The sequence below is a fragment of the Cervus elaphus genome, chromosome 30, assembly GCF_910594005.1.
Source record: "Cervus elaphus chromosome 30, mCerEla1.1, whole genome shotgun sequence".
Lineage (NCBI taxonomy): Eukaryota > Metazoa > Chordata > Mammalia > Artiodactyla > Cervidae > Cervus > Cervus elaphus.
Window position 1 is genome coordinate 51,882,016 of NC_057844.1, and position 23,667 is coordinate 51,905,682.

A 23,667-nucleotide genomic window follows, 5' to 3' on the forward strand; every position below is an offset into this window, starting at 1 on the left:
ATTAATGCAGCAAGCATATTTCTAGCTTTTAATTGGGTCAGATGTGAAATAATTATCATGGAGTCTGCAAAAAGCCTTCTAATCCTCCCATGCTGTTACCATATGACAAATGAGGCTTATAGAAGTAACCGACTAGGGTCTTGTCTAAATTTCAGCTAGAACTTGGGAATTTATTTATTTATTCATTGAGTCTTTAAAAAGACACTTCAGTGTGTTTTTGCTAAGTGCTAGACTTGCTAGGCACTGGACAAGGGTAGTGGGGATCCACATTATTCAAGACTATTTTGCATGGATAAACAGGAATCCCAATTAAGAGGGAAAAAATAAAATCAAAGACTGTGGTCCCTCTAAATGAACTTGAAAATGGAGCTGGGGATCTTTAATCTTCAGCTGATTTTCTCAGGTGGCACAGTAGTAAAAGAATTCGCCTGTTAATGCAGGAGATGCAAGAGACACAGGTTCGATTCCTGGGTTGGGAAGATTCCCTGGAGGAGGGCATGGGAATCCACTCCAGTATTCTTGCCTGGAAAATTCCATGGACAGAGAAACCTGGCAGGCTACAGTCCACGAGGTCACAAAGAATTGGACATGATTGAGCACACAACCTTTAGTAACGTATCAGGTGATTTTCTCACCTTGTGGTATTTGGATTTATCAAGTTGAATGAATGTAGTGGTCATGTTAGGATATATCCATTGCACTGATGGAAAATCTGCATTTAAAACATAAAGGGCTTACTCTTAGTGGAATTTCACTCTAAGACAAAGGCATAAAGAGAACAGTGGCTGGGCCACTAGAAACCGTGCCAAGAATTGTTGTCGTTTTCAAGCCTGAATTGGGCAAGTAATCTAACTTTGTTAGCTTATCTGTGAAACTAGGATAATGGACTGTTCCTAGATTTACTTGGAGAATCAGATTTACAGACTCAGGAAGAAACTATGCTGTCTTTGCAATTTTGTGGCTGAATCAATTTGATGTCCATAGATACTATTACAGGTATATGTGAAAAATACAAATCAAAATAAGTCATTTTCTCTTTTGAATCTCACGAGAGTGACCCAGTGACCACAGTTCTGGAGTGTAAGGAATGGGGAGCACTGGTGAAATACCTGCTTCTTTATCTGATTTTGAATGTGCTATAGATGGATAATTCTCATCAATTTATGGTGTTGCAAATGTATCCTTAAAGTATAAAGTTTTTAATGAGATATGCGCCTTTATTTTCCATATCTTGTTTGTAAATCTCTGCAATCACCCCATGTATTTCATTTAAAACAAAAATATTTTAAAATTGAGAAGCTAGGCATGAAATTTCTTTCAACACACAGAGCTTACAAATTTGCATCAAAATAAAAAAATCAAGACTGCTTAATTGAAACCTTGACACCATCAACCTCTTTAATTATGTGTTAAAGAGACAGGCATCCTGGAGATAAGCAACTTAAAATCAGGGTGCACTTTGAGTGTTTCTGGTGTGTGTACATATGTAATCCCAAAAGGGAAAAAAAAAGAGGTGCTTTCATAGAAAAGTAAGAGATGATTTAAAATTTCTCTAGACCTCAATTTCTTCACACTTTAAAAACAGGAAGAGGGCAAATTTTCCTTTTTGGAAGAAGAATGCGGAATAGAAATTTAGGATGGGAACATTTCATCTCTTTGCGATGTCTGCATTTCACTAATTGCTACTTAGAAAACAGTTCTCCGGCTTGACTACTGATGGCTTGGATGTATTCTATACACCTTACTGAGTATATGGGGGAGGAGCGGGATTTTTTTTCTCTCCTCCAGAGTATATAAATTTTGCAGAAAAATGACTCCTTTTCTTTATGTCTTAATTCTCACTGTCTTCGCTCTTTTGCGACTATTCCCAATTTCTTTTGCTAACGTGGAACCCAGCAGCTCTTTGTTCTCATTGTATCTGTTGTCTTCCTTTCTTTGTGTTGCAAGGATACTGCTCTCTGCATCTGCCACTGAGCATGCGGAAAATCCTTCCATAGATTCTTTACTTTAGGACTTTCAGTAGAATCACTCCACTTCTCCAGGTTTTAGTAATAACCAAAATATCTAGAAGCTAGACTGAAACTTGGAAAGGTGATGGGTGATACAGGTGGTTCCGGTGGTCTAGCAAGCTGGGACGCTTGGTAGGAAGACTCAGGGAACCTATTACACATATTTATCTGATTTACAGAAGATCTCACCAAGCAAGTGAAAGGGAGACCACCCTCCCTACACACAGAAGTTGGAGATATAAATGGGCAACAGACAAGACACAAGTGTTTCTGAGCAGGAAGGCACAGAGCTGTATGTGTCATATAAACCAACAGATACAATATGGGAGCAGTTCCAGAGGGATGTGGTACATGAACACACAGACTGGTATGGAAGAGTCCCAGAGCTTCACTAGATAGTGTACCATCTGAAGATGAGAGCCAGTTGTACGGAAGTGTCTTATAATAAAGCCCTCAGATTTTTCTCCGTGTTAAACACCCCCAAATGCTACGTCAATATCAATGGAATGAAACTTAACTCAATTCTTCTGCTTAAGAACCCTCCCCCAACCCCGTTTTAAAAGCAGATCTATCAATAATTTCCGGAAGACAGAAGAAAAGGCAGTTCGCAGGAGAGACAGGGGTACCGGGGTCAGAGTTCCTAGGTTTTCTGCTTTCCTTCCCCACCCCCACCCCAGCAAGTCTGACCTAAGAGCTTGTAAATTATTTAACAGATGGAACATCATTCAATTTTACTCATGTTTCTCCCACAATGATTTTTTGTCTGTTTTGTTCACTTGAATGCTTGGCCAACTCTTAGAACGGTATCTGGCGCAGAGTTAGGAGCTCAAAGATCTTTTGTTTAATGAATGTATGAAAATATACATGGTATAAAAATACTCTTTTTCGTGTTAAACATTGGTGGTAGTAGAACAGTTCAAATCGGCGACTTTAGAATAAGCTGAACACTTGGCTCCTTACCATCTGGTCACTCTCCCCCTCTTAATGAGAGGGCGATTTTCTTTCTCCTGGACTCCGCTCTCTCACCACTGTTTTTGCACTACCAATTAGGGGTTAACAGCATCATCTCAAAGCCTTTCCGCTCCCCATTTTTACTTTCTGGTACTCAACGTTCCCTGGCCTTTTGGATTTCTATTGGTTTAACCATCTAGTGGCTAGTAGATGCTGTCGTTCAGCACAAGCGCTCTTGCAAAAGAACAAACCTGCCTGCATTCACTGGACCCCGCCAAGGCAGGCACCTGCAGCGCCTGCTTTTTTGGAACCCCGCCCCTGGCTCCCAAGTCGGCGCAGTTAGCTCCCCGGCCGCGGCTGGAGGAAGTGCCGGTGGCGGGAAAGTGCAGGCCGGGTCCAATCAGGCACCTGGGATTGGGTAGCGTGGGCGGGGGCGGGGGCCCAAGGACCCGGGCCCGCGCCCCGCCCCTCGCGAGCGCCTCGGGCCCCCACCTCAAAGGCTGGAGCTACACCCCGGCCCCGCCCACCCGCAGCCCGCGCCCCGCCCCGCCCGGGGGCCGCGGCTAAAACCCGGAGCCTCCACGGCGCCCAGGGGACTGGAGGAACGCTCTGAGCATGTGCAGAGCGGCTCGGCGGCGGCTGCCTCGGCTGGAGGCTGGGCCCGGGTGCTGATGCGAGTCGCCCGCTCGGCCTCCGCCTAGCGTGGTCTGCCGTCCGGGCCGGGGCGGTAGGGAAGGGGCCGTAGCAGCTCCCTGTGGCGCCAGGAGCCGGCGCTTCGGCACGCCCCCTCCCCCTCGCCGGGCGGCCGAGGCGCCCTCTGGGCCCACGATGATGGCGGAGCAGGTGAAATGCGCTTCGGCGGGGGGCGGCTCCGGAGCGGGCTCCGGGCAGGTGGTGAACACCGAGCTGGAGGTGAAGAAGCTGAAGGAGCTGGTGCGAATGTTGGAGAAGCAGAACGAGCAGCTGCGGAGCCAGACGGCCACCGCGTCCGCCGCCCCGCACCTGCTGCTCCTGTCGCCGCCGCCGCCGCCCGCCGCGCCGCCGCCGGCCGGGGCCTGTAGCCCCTTGGCCCCGCGGAGCCCTCCGGCCGCCGCCGCCGCCGCCTCGGGGGGCCTGGGGCTGGGGCTGGCCTTGGCCGCGGGGGGCGGCGGCGGCAGCGGCGGCTCCAGCCCCGCTTTCCCGGGGACCTACTGCCTGCCCAGCCCGGCGCCCTCCCTGCTCTGCAGCCTGGCGCAGCCCCTCGAGGCGCCCTTCGTCTACTTCAAGCCTGCGGCGGGCTTCTTCGGCGCGGGCGGCGGCGGCGGCGGCCCGGAGCCCGGGGGCGCGGGGACACCGCCGGGGGCCGCCGCCGCGCCCCCCTCGCCGCCCCCCACGCTGCTGGACGAGGTGGAGCCGCTGGATCTGGAGAGCTTGGCCGCCTGGCGGGACGAGGACGACTACACCTGGTATTGCCGAGCTCCGCTGCGACCCCCGGGGAGGGCGAGGGCTGGGCGGGAGACGAGGCGGGGGGGCGGACTATAGCCATCGGCCCTAGACGGGGTGACCTGGCTGGTGCTGAGCTGGGCGATGAGCAGAGGCTGTTGACCAATGTGGAAACCTATTTTCTCATAGCTCAGGCTGATCCATCAACAGGCTGACCCGTTGTCTGGGGATGAGCTGGTCCTTTTCATCTCCTTGTTTTGTCTTTGCTGATGATTGGGTACCAAGCTCCTCGTTAGCGTTAACTGCAAAATCCACAATGTCTTTTTGTCACTCAATCCTGCTTTTTTTTTTCTTTTTTCTTTTCAGTCTTTTTGGGGATGGGTAGGGGTTGGCCTCTATCTGCGCTGTTAGTGTTCTGCCCTTCCTAACCAAGACTGGGCAGCATTGGCGTGCTGAGCATACCTCCTTGGTACCCTAAGCCACCTAGTGATGGCTCTCTGTCTTCATTCGCTGCATCTTTGATAGCTTCTCACTTAAGAGACTGACTTGCTTTTCGCAGTGTGCGGAACTCACTGGCTTTCCTATCAGTAATGGTGTCTTAAAAAAAAAAAAAAAAAAGCTTTTCAGGGAATGGTGTGAGCAGCTTGAAGGACTTACCTAGGACCCGAGGAACTCGCTTAAAAAAATAAATTGGTGATTGAAAAAAAGTGAGAGAGAAGCTGCTTTTGTTTTTTTTTTTTAAGGAACTTCAAGTTATCGGAAAACTTGAGGCTGGCAGCCCTTATTCGGTTGAAATCTGTCAGCTCTATTTTCACAGATCAGTGAGGTACCTGGGGGCGGTAGTGGTTGTAGTTCTGATTTCTTTATTTTTAATGGTGCTTGCTCATGGAGTAGTCACTTCATGCCTTTTGGTTGGTTCATGTTGTCCTCCGGCACTAGAGGCAGTGTGATGCGGTCAGATGAGTAGACCCTTCAGATCAGGTGGGAGTTAGGTTCAGGCGTGCTGAATGAACAGCTTTCACCTCTACTTAACAGTGGCATGAAGAATTATTGTAGTCCTTTTCTCTTTAATCTCAGGTCCTCTTCCTGTCTTCAAGCTGGGTTTTCCTCACTATCTTTGTGTTTCTATCCCATGATTGTCTCAGGAGGGAATGAGAGATGGAGAACCTTTTTGGTTCCTTTTTTTCGCACTCTTATGGTGAGAACTGTGACTGTTAAGTTCACTGATTGATTCTGAGAGTCAAAATACTTGGAGCTCTTTTTATAAATAGGCATAGTCATCCTCCTTTCGAGTCCTTTCAGGCAGCTGGGCAGGAGGCGCAGGTTGTAAATGTTGAAGCCACTCACTGCTTTCTGGAACTTTAAGCTATTCTTTAGAAGATACACCTTCATTTTTGTAAAGTCCAGGCTGTATTGTAACCTCAAATTCAGCCTGAATATGCCCTCATGGTGGTTCTTAAGGTAGTTCCTAGTAACTGTAAGCCCTCTCGCCACTTTCAAATTATTTTAGATTGACTTAGTCCCCACTTGGCCTTTTCTGGAGATGTGTACTTAAATAATAGAAGGAAACTTACTGTATTTTGGATGGGGATCGATCCTGTGCTTTAAAACTATTAGCATTTTAAAACTTATTATGATACACTTACTATTTTACAAGTGTATTAGATTTACTAGCACATACATTGTGAATATAATTGTAATATTTTCTTTTATTAAGTGGATTTCAACTATATTTGGTTATTCTCCAACTGGTGCTAGTATTTTGATACCTAGGCTTTCCATTTGTAGTTAAATTTTTGTCAAAACAGCATTAAAGTGACTTAAAAAATCACCTACTTAGTGAGATTAGCCAGTTAGCACTTCAGATGATTTGAAGCAAATCTAACCAGGTTTGAGTTGTAGCACGATTTACTGATTTCACTCATCAAGTAGATAGGTGAATGAATAAATCAGTGCCTTGACACTTCACAGGTGTTTCTACAGACAAATGGCGCACCGTTTAGAGGATCTTCCACAGAACAAACCAGGGTTAGAATCCCAAGTGGAAAAACAGGGAGGGGTTGTTAATCTTAGTAGGATGGACTTAAATTTTTTTTTTTTAAAGTCACCTGATTTATAGAAAACTTCCTGTCGTAGCACTTTTATACATTGAGATTTTTGTATTGCAGTATTTGCTTTATTGCTGAACAAGCAGTCAATGGGATTTACTTTTCAAAACTAAGCCCACTTGTTGATGCTTGAAAAGTTCTCTGATGTTCCTTCATCCCTGTAAACCTCCTGTCCCACCTTGGTGATGTCATTTGGCTTCCCTGGTATGTTTGCAGGAGAGCAGCTTCACTTCCCACCCCTATTTATAAGAAGCAATTGAAGTTGACAAAATATGTACTTGATTATTTTAAAAATATTTAAAAATTTTACATTTTCATGGTAAAAGACAAAACACAGAAGTGAATATAAAGTCACAAAGGTCTTCCCTTTTGTCCTTGATTTACTACTGTGACTGAGTTAGCCCTGTAACCTTCAAGATAATGATACAAATTAACATGCAGATGTGCCCATCAGTACTTTTACACTTAGCTTTCATTGGATGTATCTTGCCAATTTGTCCCCCTGTGCAACCAGTTGGATCATTTTTTTTCCCCAAACTTTAAACTTTTTATTTTGTATTGGATTATACACTTTTATTTTGTATTGTATTTTGTATTGTATTTTTTATTTTGTATTGGATTAACACTTTGTGGTAGTTTTAGGTATACAGTGAAGGGGTTCAGCCATACATATACATGGATCCTTTCTCCCCCAAACCCATTTCCTATCCAGGCTGACACATAACATTGAGTAGAGTTCTATGTCTTATACAACAGGTCCTTGTTGGTTATCCATTTTGAATATAGCAGTGTGCACATGACCTTCCCAAACTCCCTAACTATCCCTTTGCCCCGGCAATCATAAGTTGGTTTTCTAAGTCTATAAGTCTCTTCCTATTTTGTAGGTAAGTTCATTTGTATCCTTTCTTTTTAGATTCATTATTAAAGTAACACTGTTAAGGAATAAGTTACTGTTAATTTTTATTACCTACAATTTTTCACGCATATTTATCATGACTTCATCCTAATGGGTTAAACTAATTGATTATTTAGAATAGTACTTCCTGCTTAAATGTCATAGAGAAGAAAGTTCAGGAAAGAAGATTCACAAATGTAGGTTAATCATTGAACATTTTAGAAGTTCTTTTATGTAAGTCTACTTCTTCAAATAAAATCTTAGAATATAACTGTTCATCTTCTATTACAACCTAGGCAACATTTGGCTCAAGAGTTATGAGTAGAAAACAGTGAATAACGGAATAATATTTGCTTGGTGATAGTTTATTAATCAGTCAGATCTCATAGGCCTTTTTTTCCAAACAAGTTATTTAACCTAAAAGCATCTTCTGATTAAAAAAAAAACTGGATGTAAGAATGATGTGTTCTGCTTTCTGTTTTGAAGAAAAGCTTTGAAACAAAACAATTGTCTTATTTCTTCAAATTCTTATCTTAGTTGAATTTTAAAGTGTTTAACTTTGCCTCAGAATAGTCTGGTTATTTTAGCACAGTTCTGCTAGAATTAAATGTGTGAAAATTAAGTTGATGCTGGTTTCAGAATCTTAATTCTTAAGTCCAGTTATTATAATCCTATAGTAAACTTTACATCCTGCACTACTGTTGATTGCATCATATTACGAACTTGGCAGCCTTAGCTCTCCAGGAGACCACAGACTAGAAAGTACAGGGGAGAAACTGATCATCAGTAGCAAATTAAAAGCTCAAAAGGACTAAAGTCCCAGTTGACGCATGGATGATTTGCTGGTCTGTACAGAAGAATGTTTTAAAGGGCTCTGTCCCAGTGTTACCAGGCTAAAAAGAACCAGGGTCCTTCTTAGGACCAGGAGAGGGAATCAGATGGGTATGAAGTGGCGATGGGCACAATAAGTCATTAAGTGCATGCTAGACTTTTCTCTGACCTATTTCAGTGTTAAGGGACTGAAGCTCCAAGGAGAAATTACTTACTTGAACTTCTTCAGTTATTTACTGAAAGAATTGACTAAAAATCAGATTATTTATGTGGATTCAAAAGTGTTTACACCATTGATTATTTTTTTCCTCCAGGCATGGTTGTGACCCATTAGTATGCTGTGAAGTCCATTTCATGGACTGACCTGTGTTATTTTTTAATGAAGTGCAATAGACTATAAAATCAGGATCAGAGTGCCTTGTATCTTATAATGCAAACATGGCTTGATTAAGCTTATTTCAGTTTTATGTGTATATGTCCTGCGTTGAAATAGTAAGTGCACTTGTGCATTATGGCTAAAGTTAGAATTTTCTAACTCCGATTTGTTCTGTTTTAAAGCAAAATGGATTTGGAAAAACAAGTAGAAGAGCACAGTTCCCTGAGGATAGTGCAGCGCTGGGGCATCTCAGGACCTGCACACCTCAACGAGAAGACGAGTATATTCAGACAAAGCCAAGATTAAAACGTGCCAGCTGATATAAATTGTAACCATATAAGGAAGCATTTATTTTAGTGGAGTGGCGGTTAGCAGAGTATTGGGGTTTATGTAAAAGGGATGTGGCAGGGATTTTAACTTGCTCAGTTGGGAAGGACAGGAGAAAAGTCCGTAATGATACAAGGGTAAAATGGTGGTATATACAAATTACGGAAAACTTAGTGAATGAGATATTCATCCTCCTTGTGTAACCTCAAGACCCTGGACAGCTGGCTAAAATCATTGCCAGTTTTGCATCAAAGCTGTTGAACACCTTGTGCTATGCATATGGCACAGCTAAATTAGACCGCCTAAACTGGTTTTTTTTTTCATAATTGATTTTCAGTGAAAAGACCAGAGGGTACTTCACTTTCTGACAATGCTAATTGAAAATATGCAGTGTTTTCTCAGTGCAAGGGGAGTTGACTGAAGTCTGTGCTGACGTGTCTTTTTAAATGAATAACTTTGAATCCTGCAGGGAGACGTTGAAATAGAGTTTAGATCTAAATGTGGAGGGGGAGGGAGTGTCTGCTTTAGCACGCTTCAATAACTAAAATTTAGACTTGATGTATCCTTTTAAATAGCTTAGTGGGGGTAGGTCTCTGACCAGCTTAACCCTAGCAGGTGCTAGTGAATCTAAGCTGACTAAAGATTGATTGATTGTGTTAATCAGCTACCGTGTTTTACCTTTCCTTAATATAAAACTTCTAGTGATTGACGCCTCTTAAAATGGCTTGTCTGAAAATTGACACATTTTCCTTTTCTGTGATTGGTCTGTGATATGCCTGTAATTGTTTTGCTGTAACATTTAGTTTTGATTATCTGTAAGAAGGTTGTTTTTAGAACCAAACATTGAGATTAGCCAAGACAATTTTTCTAGACATTTTGAAATACTTCATTTGAAGCATGGAGGGTTATTATGGTGGACTTTGAATTATTTCTTTTGGAAGGTTTGAAGAGAGGGGAAGGAAAATTAAAGTATGACATTTTAAATGATAGCTTTTCTAATATTTGTAGGATCCTCAAGGTTTAGACTAAGGCTTTTTAGAGATTACTGCCAGATTCTAACATACCATCAATGAAACAGTAGAAGGTGAAAGAGCAGTTGGTAGGAGATATGTTGTATTAACAGTGGCAAATTAGGATATTGTAAATATTGCTGGCATTATAATGATGAGGTGAACTTTATGACTTTTTAGAAGATAAGAGCCATTTACAAGAAATACAGGTTTTACCTTGCTTATGTAATTTTGAAGACATACTCAAGGAGTTTGTAACTACATGGTCTTCATAACTAATTGCCCTTTACCTCCTTTTAAATCCAGTTCTAGGCCTAGCCAGAGAAATAGTAGGCTCAAAACTATCCTGGGAACATTATTCAGAGGCTGACTTAAAAATGATCCTTTGTCTTCATGCCATATATTTTCATAGTGCTTCTAAAGTTCTTTCAAAGTAATACAATAAATACCATGTAAACAATACAAAAAACTCATGTACAGAAAGCAACAGTCCTCAGCTGTCTCCTACCCCTGAGTATTCAATATAGATTCTGCTGTATGCTCCTTTAGCAGTTTCTTTGTTCTTTATTTCTATAAGTCTTTATACTACATGATCTTAAAAAGCTATAGACTTGTAGAAAATAAAGACTAAGTTTTCTTCCCTTCATCCACCATATGTTCTTTCCTTTCTCATAATGGTTTTCATAGTTTTTTTCCTTAAATCATTAGTTATTACTGTTATTAGCTGAGCCCTGTTAATTGTATGTTACATTCATTTTCTCTAATCTCTTTGTTCTTCCCAAGAGTTAGTAACAGCCTTTCTTCTCTTGTCACTTTCTTTAATCCCTTGTTACTAATTGTTTCTCTAAAAATGCCCCTGGAGTCATAAAGTTTCTCAAGAAGGTGAAAAATATTTGATAATACCTTATATCTGTTTTTTTTTTCCATTTATTATTATTAGTTGGAGGCTAATTACTTTACAATATTGTAGTGGTTTTTGTCATACATTGACATGAATCCTTATATCTGTTCTTAAAAATTTACTTTGTGGTGCCATCCATTCTAGAACCCTTAATTCCATTGCTCCATCCTTCACTGTTGGCTCCTTAGACTAGAAGCACAGTGCTGTTGTCATTGGTAATTCCCTCTGTTTCTAGCTAGTATTGATCTCCTCTTTCATAAACCTTTGTCTCAGAATTTCATTTATTCTTGTGGGTGGGGTGCAGCCTCAGTAGCTTTCTGGGAAATAGGGCATGCATGAGAAGGACTTTGAAACCCTGTGTATTTGAAAATGTCTGTATTCTATTCTCATACAAGAGTCATAGTTGGGCTGGCTGTAAAAGTCTAAGCCAGTTATTTTCCCTCATGTTTAAGGGCCCTGTTCCATGGCTTCAGTTTTTATTGTTTTACAGCTGTTGAAGTGCGCTGTGATTTGGATAGTAAATTCTTTGTGACTTCTTTAGTTTTTTTCTTTATCCCTGGGGCTTTTAGGTGTCATTGTGTACCTTGGATGGGTCTGTCTGTCCATTTGTTGCACTGGGCGTTTGTGGGTGCCTTCAGTCTAGAACTTGATGGCCTGCCTTCAACTTTGGAAAATTTTTGGCCTTTAAAAAAACTTTCTTCACTTACATGTTGTTGAGAACTTAAAATAGTCAGATGGGCCCTGCCTGGTACAATCATTTAATTTTCTTATCCCTCTCCTCCTGTTAATCTTTGTGTTTTGCTCCTGGAAGACTTCTTCAACTTGATCTTTCAAGCTCACTTATTGAATATTTTGTTTCTTCTGTTAACAGTATAATAGTTTCATTTGCCAAGAAAGAAGGAACGACTTCTTTGTAAATATCCTGGTTTTATCTTGTGAATACAACATTTTTTCCTCAGATGATGTCAGTTACAATTGTCTTGGACTTTTCATCTGTTACCTGCATTGTTTTTCTCTTCAGTTCTTTTTTCCCCTTCTAGTTTTAGTCTCATGATTTTACTTAAGAGGAATATTCCCTGTTTCTGATGTCTCTTGTTGTCTGTTAATACCCAAAGGTGGTATTGAGATTGATTTGTCGGGGCTCTGTGTGGGTGGGTCTCTTTGGCTGACTCTACTAGAGATGGGGGGTGGGTGTGGTCAGCTTAGGTTCCATTACCTCTGGGTCTTCTCTTGGGTTCACCTGTGCCTCCAAACATAAACTTTCTGTACTCCTGGGAGATGGAAGGCAGGCAGTTTTCGGAATGTAAAGGGGAAAAGGGGACAAGTTAGCAAGAAGATTTCCAGTTAGTCCCTCTGGTTCAGTGAGGTGCTTCCTCTCTCTTTGAGCTAAGTTTGGTGTGCCTGAAGTCAGGGTTTCTCTGGGTCAGCCTTACCCACACAGTAAGCCTCTGGTCTGAGGTTGTGGAGGAGGAGTGGTGGGACTGTGAGTATGGAGTCAAGGAGGTGATCTGAGGTCCCAGTTATTCCTTAGGCAGACTTTCAAGTGAATTCTTTGCTTTCAGTTACAGGCTCACCTCCATATTCTGTGAACAGCAGGATAGGGGTGAGACATAGTAGCAGAAAGCACGCATGGACAACGGAAGATGAAAGAGAGAACTCCCTGTATGTGACCATGGCAGAGTGGGTCCCAGGGCAGTCACAGATGCCTCTGGGACGTGAGTGCTGCTTTTCAGCATGCTGGAAGGCCATGTGGTCAAATGAGAGAACCAGATTACGTAGGCCTGAAGAGATTAAGGACGTCTTTCTAAGGGGATCCCCTGCAAGCGAAAAGCAAAACGCACTACCAAAAAAAAACCCCCCGACTGGTGGGAGTGTGTGAAGTCCCGAGGCAGGCTGGTTGGTGGAGGTCCCTAGCGGCAGGACGAAGGAGCAGTTGTCCCGGGAGATGCTGGAGGTGATGTGCAGAGCAGCGCTTCACGTGGGCCCTGAGAGGTTTGTCAACAAGCCAAGGCTCAGACAGCGCATGAACTTGTGTGTGTATTAAGCAGTGAGGAAATTTCATTAAAAGAAACTGAAATATGAGGAAGTTGCACGGTGACTAGTGTTGTGGTTCACGTCTGGGGGGCTGTGGCGCCTGCCTGATAGACGGCAGCTCCGGGCTCACCCGAGGACAGGAGGCAGTCGGCTGCTTATTGTCTTGTGACATTTTTAATAAAGATTCATTACTGGGTAAGTGAACTGTAAGGTGCATATATTTAAAGTGTACTATTTTGTATATATTGGCATATGTATAATCCATAAAACTATCACCACAGTCAAGATACTGAATATATTCCAACCCTCCAGACTTCCTTGCGGCCCCTTGTATTTCCTTCTCTCCTGATCCTGACCACCTCCAACTCAGCCGCTGGTCTGTTTTCTGTCAGTCTAGGTTAGTTTGCATTTTCCCCACTTTTGTTGCAGTGAAACCACAGAGCATGTCCCTTTTTTGTTTGGTCTGGCTTCTTTAAATCAAGGTACGACAAGTCCCCTACATAAATGAGTTCTGAGAGTGCGTTTGTAAGGCCAGCAGCTAGCCTGGGTGCTCCACCAACACAATCAGCTATGTAGTACTGTGCTGTAATGGGTTTGTAATACTTTTAACACAAATAAAGTTAATACATAAAAAAGAAAACACTTTTAAGCTTTCAGGATAGTACCTTAAAGAGTACAGTAGTACAGTACAACAGCTCCACCATTGTTTTGCCTTGCTTCACTCTCTGTTATTGTCACTTTTGTTTCCATTGTTATTGCTTGTCACTTCTTAGTACACACTACATCGCTGCGGCTTTTACGCTTGCTTCCATATATCCTGGGTTTAAAGATACTGTCCTCTGTACAGTCCTACACAGTAAAGTACACAAAAGAGCCAATTAGAGAGGATGCATGCACGTTCACTGACAATATATGTCAGTCACGTGAACTATTATAACTTAATGTGATTAGTTAGACATGAACGCATGTTTGCATCTTTGAAAGTTTGTGAATTGAAGGTTCGGATGTGGGAGACTTTAATCATTTTGAAATTCATGTGTTGTTGCATGAATCACTAGTTCATTTCTTTTTATTGTGAGGGTTTTAGATAATAGGGACACAATAATGGTTTGTCTTGTCCGTTCATCTTTTCATGAACATTAAGGTTTTCAGTTTGGGACTCTTAAGAAGTCTTTGTGTGGACACACAGCATTTGTGTCTTTCTGGTAAATACTTTATGACTTTTGAGTGGCTGAATCAGAGAGTAGGTGTATGTTAATTTTTAAAGAAGCTGCCAGAATCTTTTCCAAAGTGGCTGGGCCATTTTATAGTTCCACTGGCAGTGTAGCAGAGTTTTGTTTGCACCAGATTGTCACCAGGGCTTGCTATGGCTGCTCTTCTCCTTAGGCATTCTAATAGCTGTGTCTCACTGGGGCTCTCATTTTTCCCTAATGAGTAATGGTGAGCATCTTTTCAACATCTGTTTGCCATCCATAGATCTTTGGTGAAATGTCTTTAAGTCTTTTGTCAATTTTTTTTTTAACTGGGTTGCTTCTTGAGTTTGCAGAATTTCGTATATATTCCCCTTACAAGTTCTTTTTTATCAGATAAGTGATTTGTAAGTATTTTTTCCCAATCCATGGTTTGTGATTCATTCTCATCAGTCTCTTGCAAAGAGCAAAGAGACTTGTTAGTTTTGGTGAAGTCCAGCTTGTTTGTTTGTTTTTTTTTTCTAGATCATGCTTTCAGTCTAAAAAATGTATCTAAGTAATACTTGACAACCCAAAGACAGCAGGACTTTCGTCTATGGCTTCTTCTAAAAGTTTTACAGTTTAGGTTTCACATTTTTGTGATCTGTTTTGAGTTAACTTTGGATATTGTGTCAAGTATGGATCAAGGCTCACTTTTTGCATATATTTGTTCCAGCACAGTTTGTTCAAAACACTGCCTCTTGTTCATTAAATTGTCTTTGTAGTTTGTAAAAAATCAGTTTTCCATGTATTTGTATTTCTATTTATGGACCATCTATTTTTTCCATTGAACTATTTATCTTCATGCCATCCTATTGATAAATTGTCTTCATTACTGTAGTCTTGTAATAAGTCTTAGTTAGCAGCAGCTCTCCAAATTCATTGTTTTGGCTATTCTAGGATCTTTGCTCTTCTATATTAATTTTAGAATCAGCTTTTGCAAAAAGCCTGCTGAGATTTTGATTGGATTTTTGTTAAATGGATCACTTTAGGGATAAGTGACATCTTCACAATATATAGTTTTCTGACCCATGGACATGGCTTGTCTTTATGTATCTTTTAAAAAATTTCTCTCGGGATGATTGTAGTTTTCAAGGAAAAGGTCTTGGCATCTTTCGTCAGATTTATCCTTAGGCATCTTATGGTTTTTCCTATGCTATTGTGAATGGGAAGTGAAATCTCAAAAATACTGATTGTTACTAATTTTTTTTTTTGAGTTGCTCTTTTCTTTTGTACTTTGATCTGGTATCCTACAATTTTGCTGCTAAACTCACTTATTCTAGTATTTTTTTTTTTGTATATTCCGGGCTTCCCTGATAGCTCAGTTGGTAAAGAATCCACTTGCAATGCAGGAGACCCTGGTTCAACTCGTGGGGCAGGAGGATCCCTTGGAGAACGGATAGGCTACCCACTCCAGTATTCTTGGGCTTCCCTGGTGGCTCAGCTGGTAAAGAATCTGCCTGCAATGCAGGAGACCTGGGTTCAATCTCTGGGTTGGTAAGATCCCCTGGAGAAGGGAAAGGCTACCCACTTCAGTAGTCTGGCATGGAGAATTCCATGCACTGTATGGTCCATGGAGTTGCAAAGAGTTGGACATGACTAAGCACCTTTCACTTCACTTTGTATATTCCTCAGTGTTTTACATAGATGATCATGTCATAAAACAGATACACTTGTTTCTATCCAAGCCAAATTGTTGCCTGATTGCAGTGGCCAGAACCTGCAGACCTTGTATTGTTCTTCATATTAAGGGGAAAGTGTTCAGTCTTTCACCATTAAGGAGCCTTTTTTTTGTGGTGATAGTGTCCGTCTCTTGCGACCCAATGGACTGTAGCCTGCCAGGCTCCTTTGTCCATGGGATTTTCCAGGCAAGAATACTGGAGTGGGTTGTCATTTCCTTCTCCAAGCTTTTTTTGTAGATGTCTTTAATAAGACTGATGATGTTTCCTCCTGTTTTCAATTTGCTGAGTTTTTATCAGGAATGGATGTCATATGTTTTTCTTTGTATTTTGAGATTATCGTATGGTTTTTCTATTTTAGTATATGTGGTAAGTTACACTGATATTTGAATGTTAAGCCAACCTCTCATTCCTGGGATAAATCTCACTTGGTAATGATGTATTCCTTTTACATATGGTTGTACTGAATTCGCTAAAACATTTAGACCTATTGCTTCTGTGTTCATAAGGGGTGTTGGTCTTTAGTTTCTTACCTTGTAATGTCTGTATCTGGTCTGGGTATCAGGTTTCATAGCTATGCTGGTCTCATAGACTGTTAGGATGTGACTCTCTCTCCTATTATTTGGAAAGAATTTGTGAAGAAGTGGTGTTCTTCAGATACTGGTAGAATTAGATAATGGAACTTTCTGGGCCTTGGCTTTTCTTTGTGAGTAGGTTTTGTTTCTCTTTGTGTTATTTTTTTAACATGTGTGTTTATTTTTAAAGTGCACATGTAGGCAGCATAACTGGGTCTTTTGTGACCCCTTTAAACATGAGGAGAAACTTGCTCACATGCCCATCAGAGTATTTCCCGTTAGTTTTTATTGTGCAGTGTGTTGAGGGTGTGTGCCTAAACTGATCATTGGGCAGATGGGATTATGGAATTGGCACAGTTGACTCAGCCCAGCACATCCCTCTCAAGGTAAAGGCCAGACAGCAGTATCAGCATTACTTGAACTTGTTAGACGTTGAGATTCTTTGATCTCACTCCAGACCTACTGAATATGGTAGGTTGGAGCTACCTGCAATAATCAGGTGTTAGCAATTTATGTTTTAACGAATCCTTAGATTTTGATACGTCAAAGATTGAAAACAACTGGCCTAGACTAACATTTACCTAGGGGTTTAGAGAGAGCCTTGCGGTAATAGTTCAGGGGTCTGACAGCAAGGAGGGGTGAAAGGCAAGGATCCACATAGCTTGGTAATCATCTTTCCATAGCAGGCCAAGGTGCGACTCGGGAATAAGAATTTTGAACTAACCAATATACTGTCAATGAAGGCAGGACTGTGGGCCACATTCTAAGGGAATAATGATATATTAGGAGTACTATTAAATTGATTGAAAAAGATATTTTGGAACCTTCCTCTCTAACAGGAGTCAGCAAACCATGGGCATATTGGACCTACTGCCTGGTTTAAAATCTAGCTGAACAGCTTAGATTTTTACATTTTTAAATGATTGGAAAAAATCAAAAGAATACTATTTTGTGACATGAGAAAATTATGGGGAATTCAGCATTCTGTATCTATAAATAAAGTTTATAGGAACACAGCCATACTTACTATTTATCATCTGATAATTTTGGGCTGCAGAGACAGAATTAGATAGTTAGAGACTGTGGCCCCAAAGCCTATATATTTACTAGCTGGTCCTTTATAGAAAAAAGCTTGCCAACCATGAACCGTAAGGATAATTTGCTAAATAGTACATTCCCCAACCATCTGGGATAAATTACTCTAATAGCTGGTGGACCAGACTGTAAGGTAAAAGAATGAATAACGAAGTATGTTATTTCAGGAATACCTCCACATTAGAATTATGGTAACTTTGCTTGAAGGAGTTTTACTTTAATGAGATTTGTAATTAGAATACAGCTTTATATAGCAAGGTCAATTACTGGAGCCTGTGATTGTAATTTTCTTTCTTCCTTTTTTTAGTCACCTGCTGGTTAAGCCTGAAGATAAAGCTTTTTGTATTGCCCTATCACTGGAAAATATTCTAAAATGTACCTTTGAACAGTACATCCAGGAGAGAAAAATCCATGTTATGACTTGTAGTGCCTCTGGGGTGGTTATCCTGCCCACTTCTGTATAATAGTGTGGGTGCTGGAGTGAGCTCTTCATAAAACAGATTTTTGAAAGTGGTCAAGTTTTAATTGGGAAGTAAGGACCTACCAAATTTCGTATAGATCTGAGACGGGGGACATACCTGATATACTTAAGGGTTGAGAGAATCAACATATAGCTGACTTTCATTTGTTTTTAGACTTATTTATTAAAATGCAAATCAGATTTGCCTTGTTTGCCACATCATGTTTATATGCATTAGCCCAGGGTCACAGAAAATGCTGTCATCAAAGAGATGAGATGAAAATGTCCATTTCCAGAAATACAAGTGAGCTGGTCAAATCATCATGGTGGCCCCTTCGCGGTCAGTTCAGTAACAAAAGCCTTAGATCTCTGACCCGCTGAGACAATGTTCCATAATTTTTTGAAGTCCTCCTTGCCACCAAGCTACAGAAGGTGTCATCTTCTACTCTGGGATGCTTGTCGGTTAAAAATAACTTTGGTATTTTGTAATAATTAAATGTTAAGTTATAGAAACTGTTAAATACATGTTGTTTTCTCAAGTAGAAGAGAGGTAATCTCCATATAGCTATATAATCCCTATAATGTAGATTTCTTTTTTTAAGGTTGTACGTTGGCTCTTCAAAGACATTCCTGTCATCAGAGAAATCCCTGAGCCCTTTGCAGTGGTGTAGACATGTCCTAGATAACCCGACTCCGGAGATGGAAGCGGCAAGGCGTTCCCTGTGCTTTAGACTGGAGCAAGGTAACCGCGACCGTCTACCCACCTCCTCAAACCCCTGCCACCGTCCACTGGGTCTTGTTGCTGGTTTTGGAGCAGACACTTAACTGAAACACCTTACCCTGAGGGGCGGGCGTTGCATGCAATTCACTTCACATGTTTACGCAAGAGGGTTTCTCAGTGTAGAATACATTTAGTTCTGTGCTTGTTTTCAGTCTGTTTTCAGCTCCTTTTAGTTAGTGTTGTGGGAATACATATGATTTTTCTATTTTTTTCTTTGTTTAAAAACATACCACTAAATAAAATGGGTCAGTCTTACATTCTCCTCAGGTGGTTATAAGATTGTGTGGCTGAATTCCAAGATAGCAAACTGGGGTTCCACTGGGATCTGGGTACAGACCTTTTGAGTTCCCTAAATGTTTACTTGGATGTGTAACTGGAACTCCTAACCTTTATAAACTATGAGATAGTCTTCATATTCTATGTAACATTAATTATAGAGCCCAACATATATTTAAAAAAAAAAAATCAGGATAGTTGTAGCAGGGAAAGAAAAAGCAAAAGGACTGAGCCGTACTCAGCTCTTGGCTATTTTGATAAAGGAGGCTAGTACTTAAGGCTGTGATTACTGAGACTTTGCTTGCTTCCTGTGCTCTTGGTATCTGTTTCATTATCGAGGAACACTTTATTCCATGGATCACTCATGTCCAGATCACACTGGAGCTTAAAAACAGGGTGAAGTGTTAATCTTAACCCTCCAGATGAAAGAGTCAGAGTTGTTGGGAGTAGGGCCAAGAGAATCTACATTGACATGGTCACGAGTGCAATTCTTAAGCACGTTGAGGTTTGAGAACATGGCCTATGAAACTCTTGAAGGGTAACGAATGCTTATAAAATGTGGACATGATAAGACAGCATTTCTTGAGCTTTTAATTCGGACAGTCAGAACATTAAGTTCTTGACGTCTTTCATTGTGTTCTAACTGTGCTTATCTAAGGCAGTGACTCCACTCACTTTTAGGGGTGAGAAAAGGGATGGTTAGAGAAGTTTACAGTATTAATGAGGACACAGTGGTCCTTGGAAGCAGAGCCAGGGCCTGGGTCTCCCTGACCCTGAAGACTGGTCTTAAGTAGTAGTCCATACTGCTTTACTGGCATAGTTAACAGAAAATGGGGACAGACAACTGTTTTAAATATATCATGCTCAGTCATGTCCAACTCTTTGTGACCCCATGAAATGTAGCCCGCCAGGGCTCCCCTGTCCATGGGGTTCTCCAGGCAAGAATACTGGAGTGGGTTGCCATTTCCTCCTCCAGGGGATCTTTTCAAACAAGGGATTGAACCCGAGTCTCCTGCATTGGCAGGTGGATTCTTTACCACTGAGTCACCTATGGGGAAGGCCAAATTAGAAATCAGCAAGTTTTACTAGCATTTTAACTAAAACGAAATAAGTGATGTAGTAATAGAAAGTTTGAAGAGTGGAGTAGGAACAAAGGATTTCAGTTCAGTCGCTCAGTAGTGTGGAACTCTCTGTGACCCCATGGACTGCAGCATGCCAGGCTTCCCTGTCCATCACCAACTCTTGGAGCTTACTCAAACTCATGTCCATCGGGTCAGTGATGCCAGCCAATCATCTCATCCTCTGTCGTCCCCTCTCCTCCCACCTTCAATGTTTCCCAGCATCAGGGTCTTTTCAAATGAGTCAGTTCTTTGCATGAGGTGGCCAAAGTATTGGAGTTTCAGCTTCAGCATCAGTCCTTCCAATGAACACCCAGGACTGATCTCCTTTAGGATGGACTGGTTGGATCTCCTTGCAGTCCAAGGGAGTCTCAAGAGTCTCCTCCAGTGCCACAGTTCAAAAGCACCAATTCTTTGGCACTCAGCTTTCTTTATAGTCCAACTCTCACATCCATACATGACTGCTGGAAAAACCATAGCTTGATTAGATGGACCTTTGTTGGCAAAGCAATGTCTCTGCTTTTTACTATGCTGCCTAGGTTGGTCATAGCTTTTCTTCCAAGGAGCAAGTGTCTTAATTTCTTGGCTTCAGTCACCTTCTGCAGTGATTTTGGAGCCCAAGAAAATAAAGTCGGTCACTGTTTCCATTGTTTCCCCATCTGTTTGCCATGAAGTGATGGGACCGGATGCCATGATTTTAGTTTTCTGAATGTTGAGCTTTAAGCCAACTTTTTCACTCTCCTCTTTCACTTTCATCAAGAGGCTTTTTAGTTCTTTTTCGCTTTCTGCCATAAGGGTGGTGTCATCTGCATATCTGAGGTTATTGATATTTCTCCCAGAAATCTTGATTCCAGCTTGTGCTTCTTCCAGCCCAGCGTTTCTCATGATGTACTCTGCATACAGAGTGACAGTATACAGCCTTGACATACTCCTTTCCTGATTTGGAACCAGTCTGTTGTTCCATGTCCAGTTCTAACTGTTGCTTCCTGACCTGAATACAGGTTTCTCGGGAGGCAGGTCAGGTGGTCTGGTATTCCCATCTCTTTAAGAATCTTCCACAGTTTGTTGTGATTCACACAGTCAGAAGCTTTGTCATAGTCAATAAAGCAGAAATAGATGTTTTTCTGGAACTCTCTTGCTTTTTCTATGATCCAGTGGATGTTGGCAATTTGATCTCTGGTTCCTCTGCCTTTTTTAAAACCAGCTTGAACATCTGAAAGTTCATGGTTCATGTACTGTTGAAGCCCAGCTTAGAGAATTTTGAGCATTACTTTGCTACCATGTGAGATGAGTGCAATTGTGAGGTAGTTTGAGCATTCTTTGGGATTGCCTGTCTTTGGGATTGGAATGAAAACTGACCTTTTCCAGTCCTGTGGCCACTGCTGAGTTTTCCAAATTTGCTGGCATATTGAGTGCAGCACCTTCACAGCATCTTCTTTTAGGATTTGAAGTAGCTCAACTGGAATTCCATCACCTCTACTAGTTTTGTTTGTAGTGATGCTTCCTAAGGCTCTCTTGACTTCACATTCCAGGATGTCTGGCTCTAGGTGAGTCTATCTGGGTCATGAAGATCTTTTTTGTATAGTTCTTCTGTGTATTCTTGCCACCTCTTCTTAATATCTTCTGCTTCTGTTAGGTCCATAACATTTCTGTCCTTTACTGTGCCCATCTTTGTATGAAATGTTCCCTTGGTATCTCTAATTTTCTTGAAGAGATCTCTAGTCTTTCCCATTCTGTTGTTTTCCTCTCTTTCTTTGCATTGATCACTGAAGAAGGCTTTCTTATCTTCCTTGCTCTTCTTTGGAACTCTGTGTTCAAATGGATGTATCTTTCCTTTCCCCCTTTCTTTCGCTTCTTTTCTTTTCTCAGCTGTTTGTAAGGCCTCTTCAGACAAGCCATTTGGCTTTTTGCATTTCTTTTTCTTAGGGTTAAAACTTTGGTGACAGATGCATGTGTAAGAGGATGGCCAAGACTCTGCTCTTGATTCTAGTCCCATTTCCTGATTGGCCCTAAGCAAACTCCCTGGGCTCTTCTCTTTCAAGGCTTGTATCCCTAAGTTTCCTTATTCAGACACCTCTGATTCCAGGACTTCTTATGTGTATGTTTTCATCTATGCATTTGGCTCAGTTTCATTTGAAATAAAAAAAAATAAAATTCAGAATTAGAATCCTTTAAGTTCAAGGGTCAACGACATGAAAGGGATCAGATAGGAAATATTTTAGGCTTTGTTGGGCCATCCAATTCTGCCATCCTAGAAAACAGCTGTGTATACAGATATTAGTGGACAAGGCTGTGGACAGAGAATTGAGTTTCCATGGTATTTTTTTTTTTCATGTGTCGAGAAATACACTGTTTTTTAAATTTTGCTTTTTACCTTTTTTAATGGTTAAAAATATTCATAGTTGGTGTATTATTAAAAAAAAAAAAAAAAAGCAGGATGGATTTGGGCCACCCAGGTCATTGGTTTGCCAACCCCTGCTTTAGTTCACTTGCACACAAGGTGATTTAACACAGTGTAACACTGCAGCTGAAAAATAATCCTAATCGTTGGTTATTTTTGAGATTTTAGAATTTATTACCTAGTTTTTCTTCTAGTTTTTTACTCTAGATATTTTATCTAGATATTATCTAGATTTTATCTAGTGCCTTATTATCTAGTTTTCGTTTCATTGGCAAGGGGCTCAAGTAGAATCGTGAGGTCAGGAGGACATGAATTACAGTTTTATTCATAGTGTAATTTAACTTTCATATGAAAGTATTTCAGCAGAGAACTAGCTTCTCAAATCCAAAATTAGTCTTTTACTAAATTTGTACATAAATCTAAATCCTCTTTTGCTATGACATTAAATGCTTTTGTTCCAAAGATCCATGATCCATAATCCCGTTATGAGATAAGAAAAACGGATTAGAATAGGTGGTCCAATGGATGAAAAACAGTTTTTGAAGCTTAATATGTTATATTGCACAATAGGTCTGTAGTTTAGTAAGTATTAGTCCTCTAGATGTAATAAGGAAAATAGCAAGTTCCCACCCCATTGTCCCATGCCCATTTTATTACCCAGATGCAGTTTCTTAAAAGCTCTTGTGGTTTTTTTGTCTACCCTGTTTTTAAATTCCGTGCTTTTATGGCTGTTGCCTGAGTTACTCAGTCTAGTCATTATCGGTTGGCTTTTTACTTTGAGTGGTGAGGTTTCATTTTTAACTCCCACCTCTCACCCTCTCCAGCTAGCTATTCTTTTTCTCGGCATAGTCTCCCATGTAGCTTTTACCAATCTTGGGATACATCAGTACTGATTATGATAGCAAGAGTCATATCTAAGCCATGCAATATTTTATCATTGTTTCTTTTTTGTTTCATTTAACTTTGTTTTTCCTAGAGTGAGTGACCTTTGTAATTAATTTATCCTCGGACTCTCCAAATGAAACCTTCGCAGTACGGTTAGATGTGGACACCCACCAAGGGTTTTCACTTGGTTTAACTCTTCCTCCTGGTAGAGCCCTCTGTTCTCCCCACAGCCGTACCTGTGCGCATCTGTCATGGTGGGACTTCCTTTTGCCCTCATCCTGGGAATTCCGCCTCGTGTCTTCTG

General features: G+C 41.1%; 1 protein-coding gene across 2 annotated transcripts in view; it reads left to right on the forward strand.

The window, feature by feature from the left end:
* The first annotated feature begins 3,557 nt into the window (after nt 1-3,557).
* SLAIN1 (SLAIN motif family member 1) overlaps nt 3,558-23,667 on the forward strand; it is a 54,007-nt gene continuing 33,897 nt past the window's right edge. For both annotated transcript variants that reach the window (XM_043892334.1, XM_043892335.1), the window contains exons 1-2: nt 3,558-4,405; nt 18,505-18,644. In XM_043892334.1, the coding sequence (XP_043748269.1) occupies nt 3,789-4,405; nt 18,505-18,644 (757 nt within the window). In that variant the 5' untranslated portion in view covers nt 3,558-3,788. The remainder of the gene's footprint in view (nt 4,406-18,504; nt 18,645-23,667) is intronic.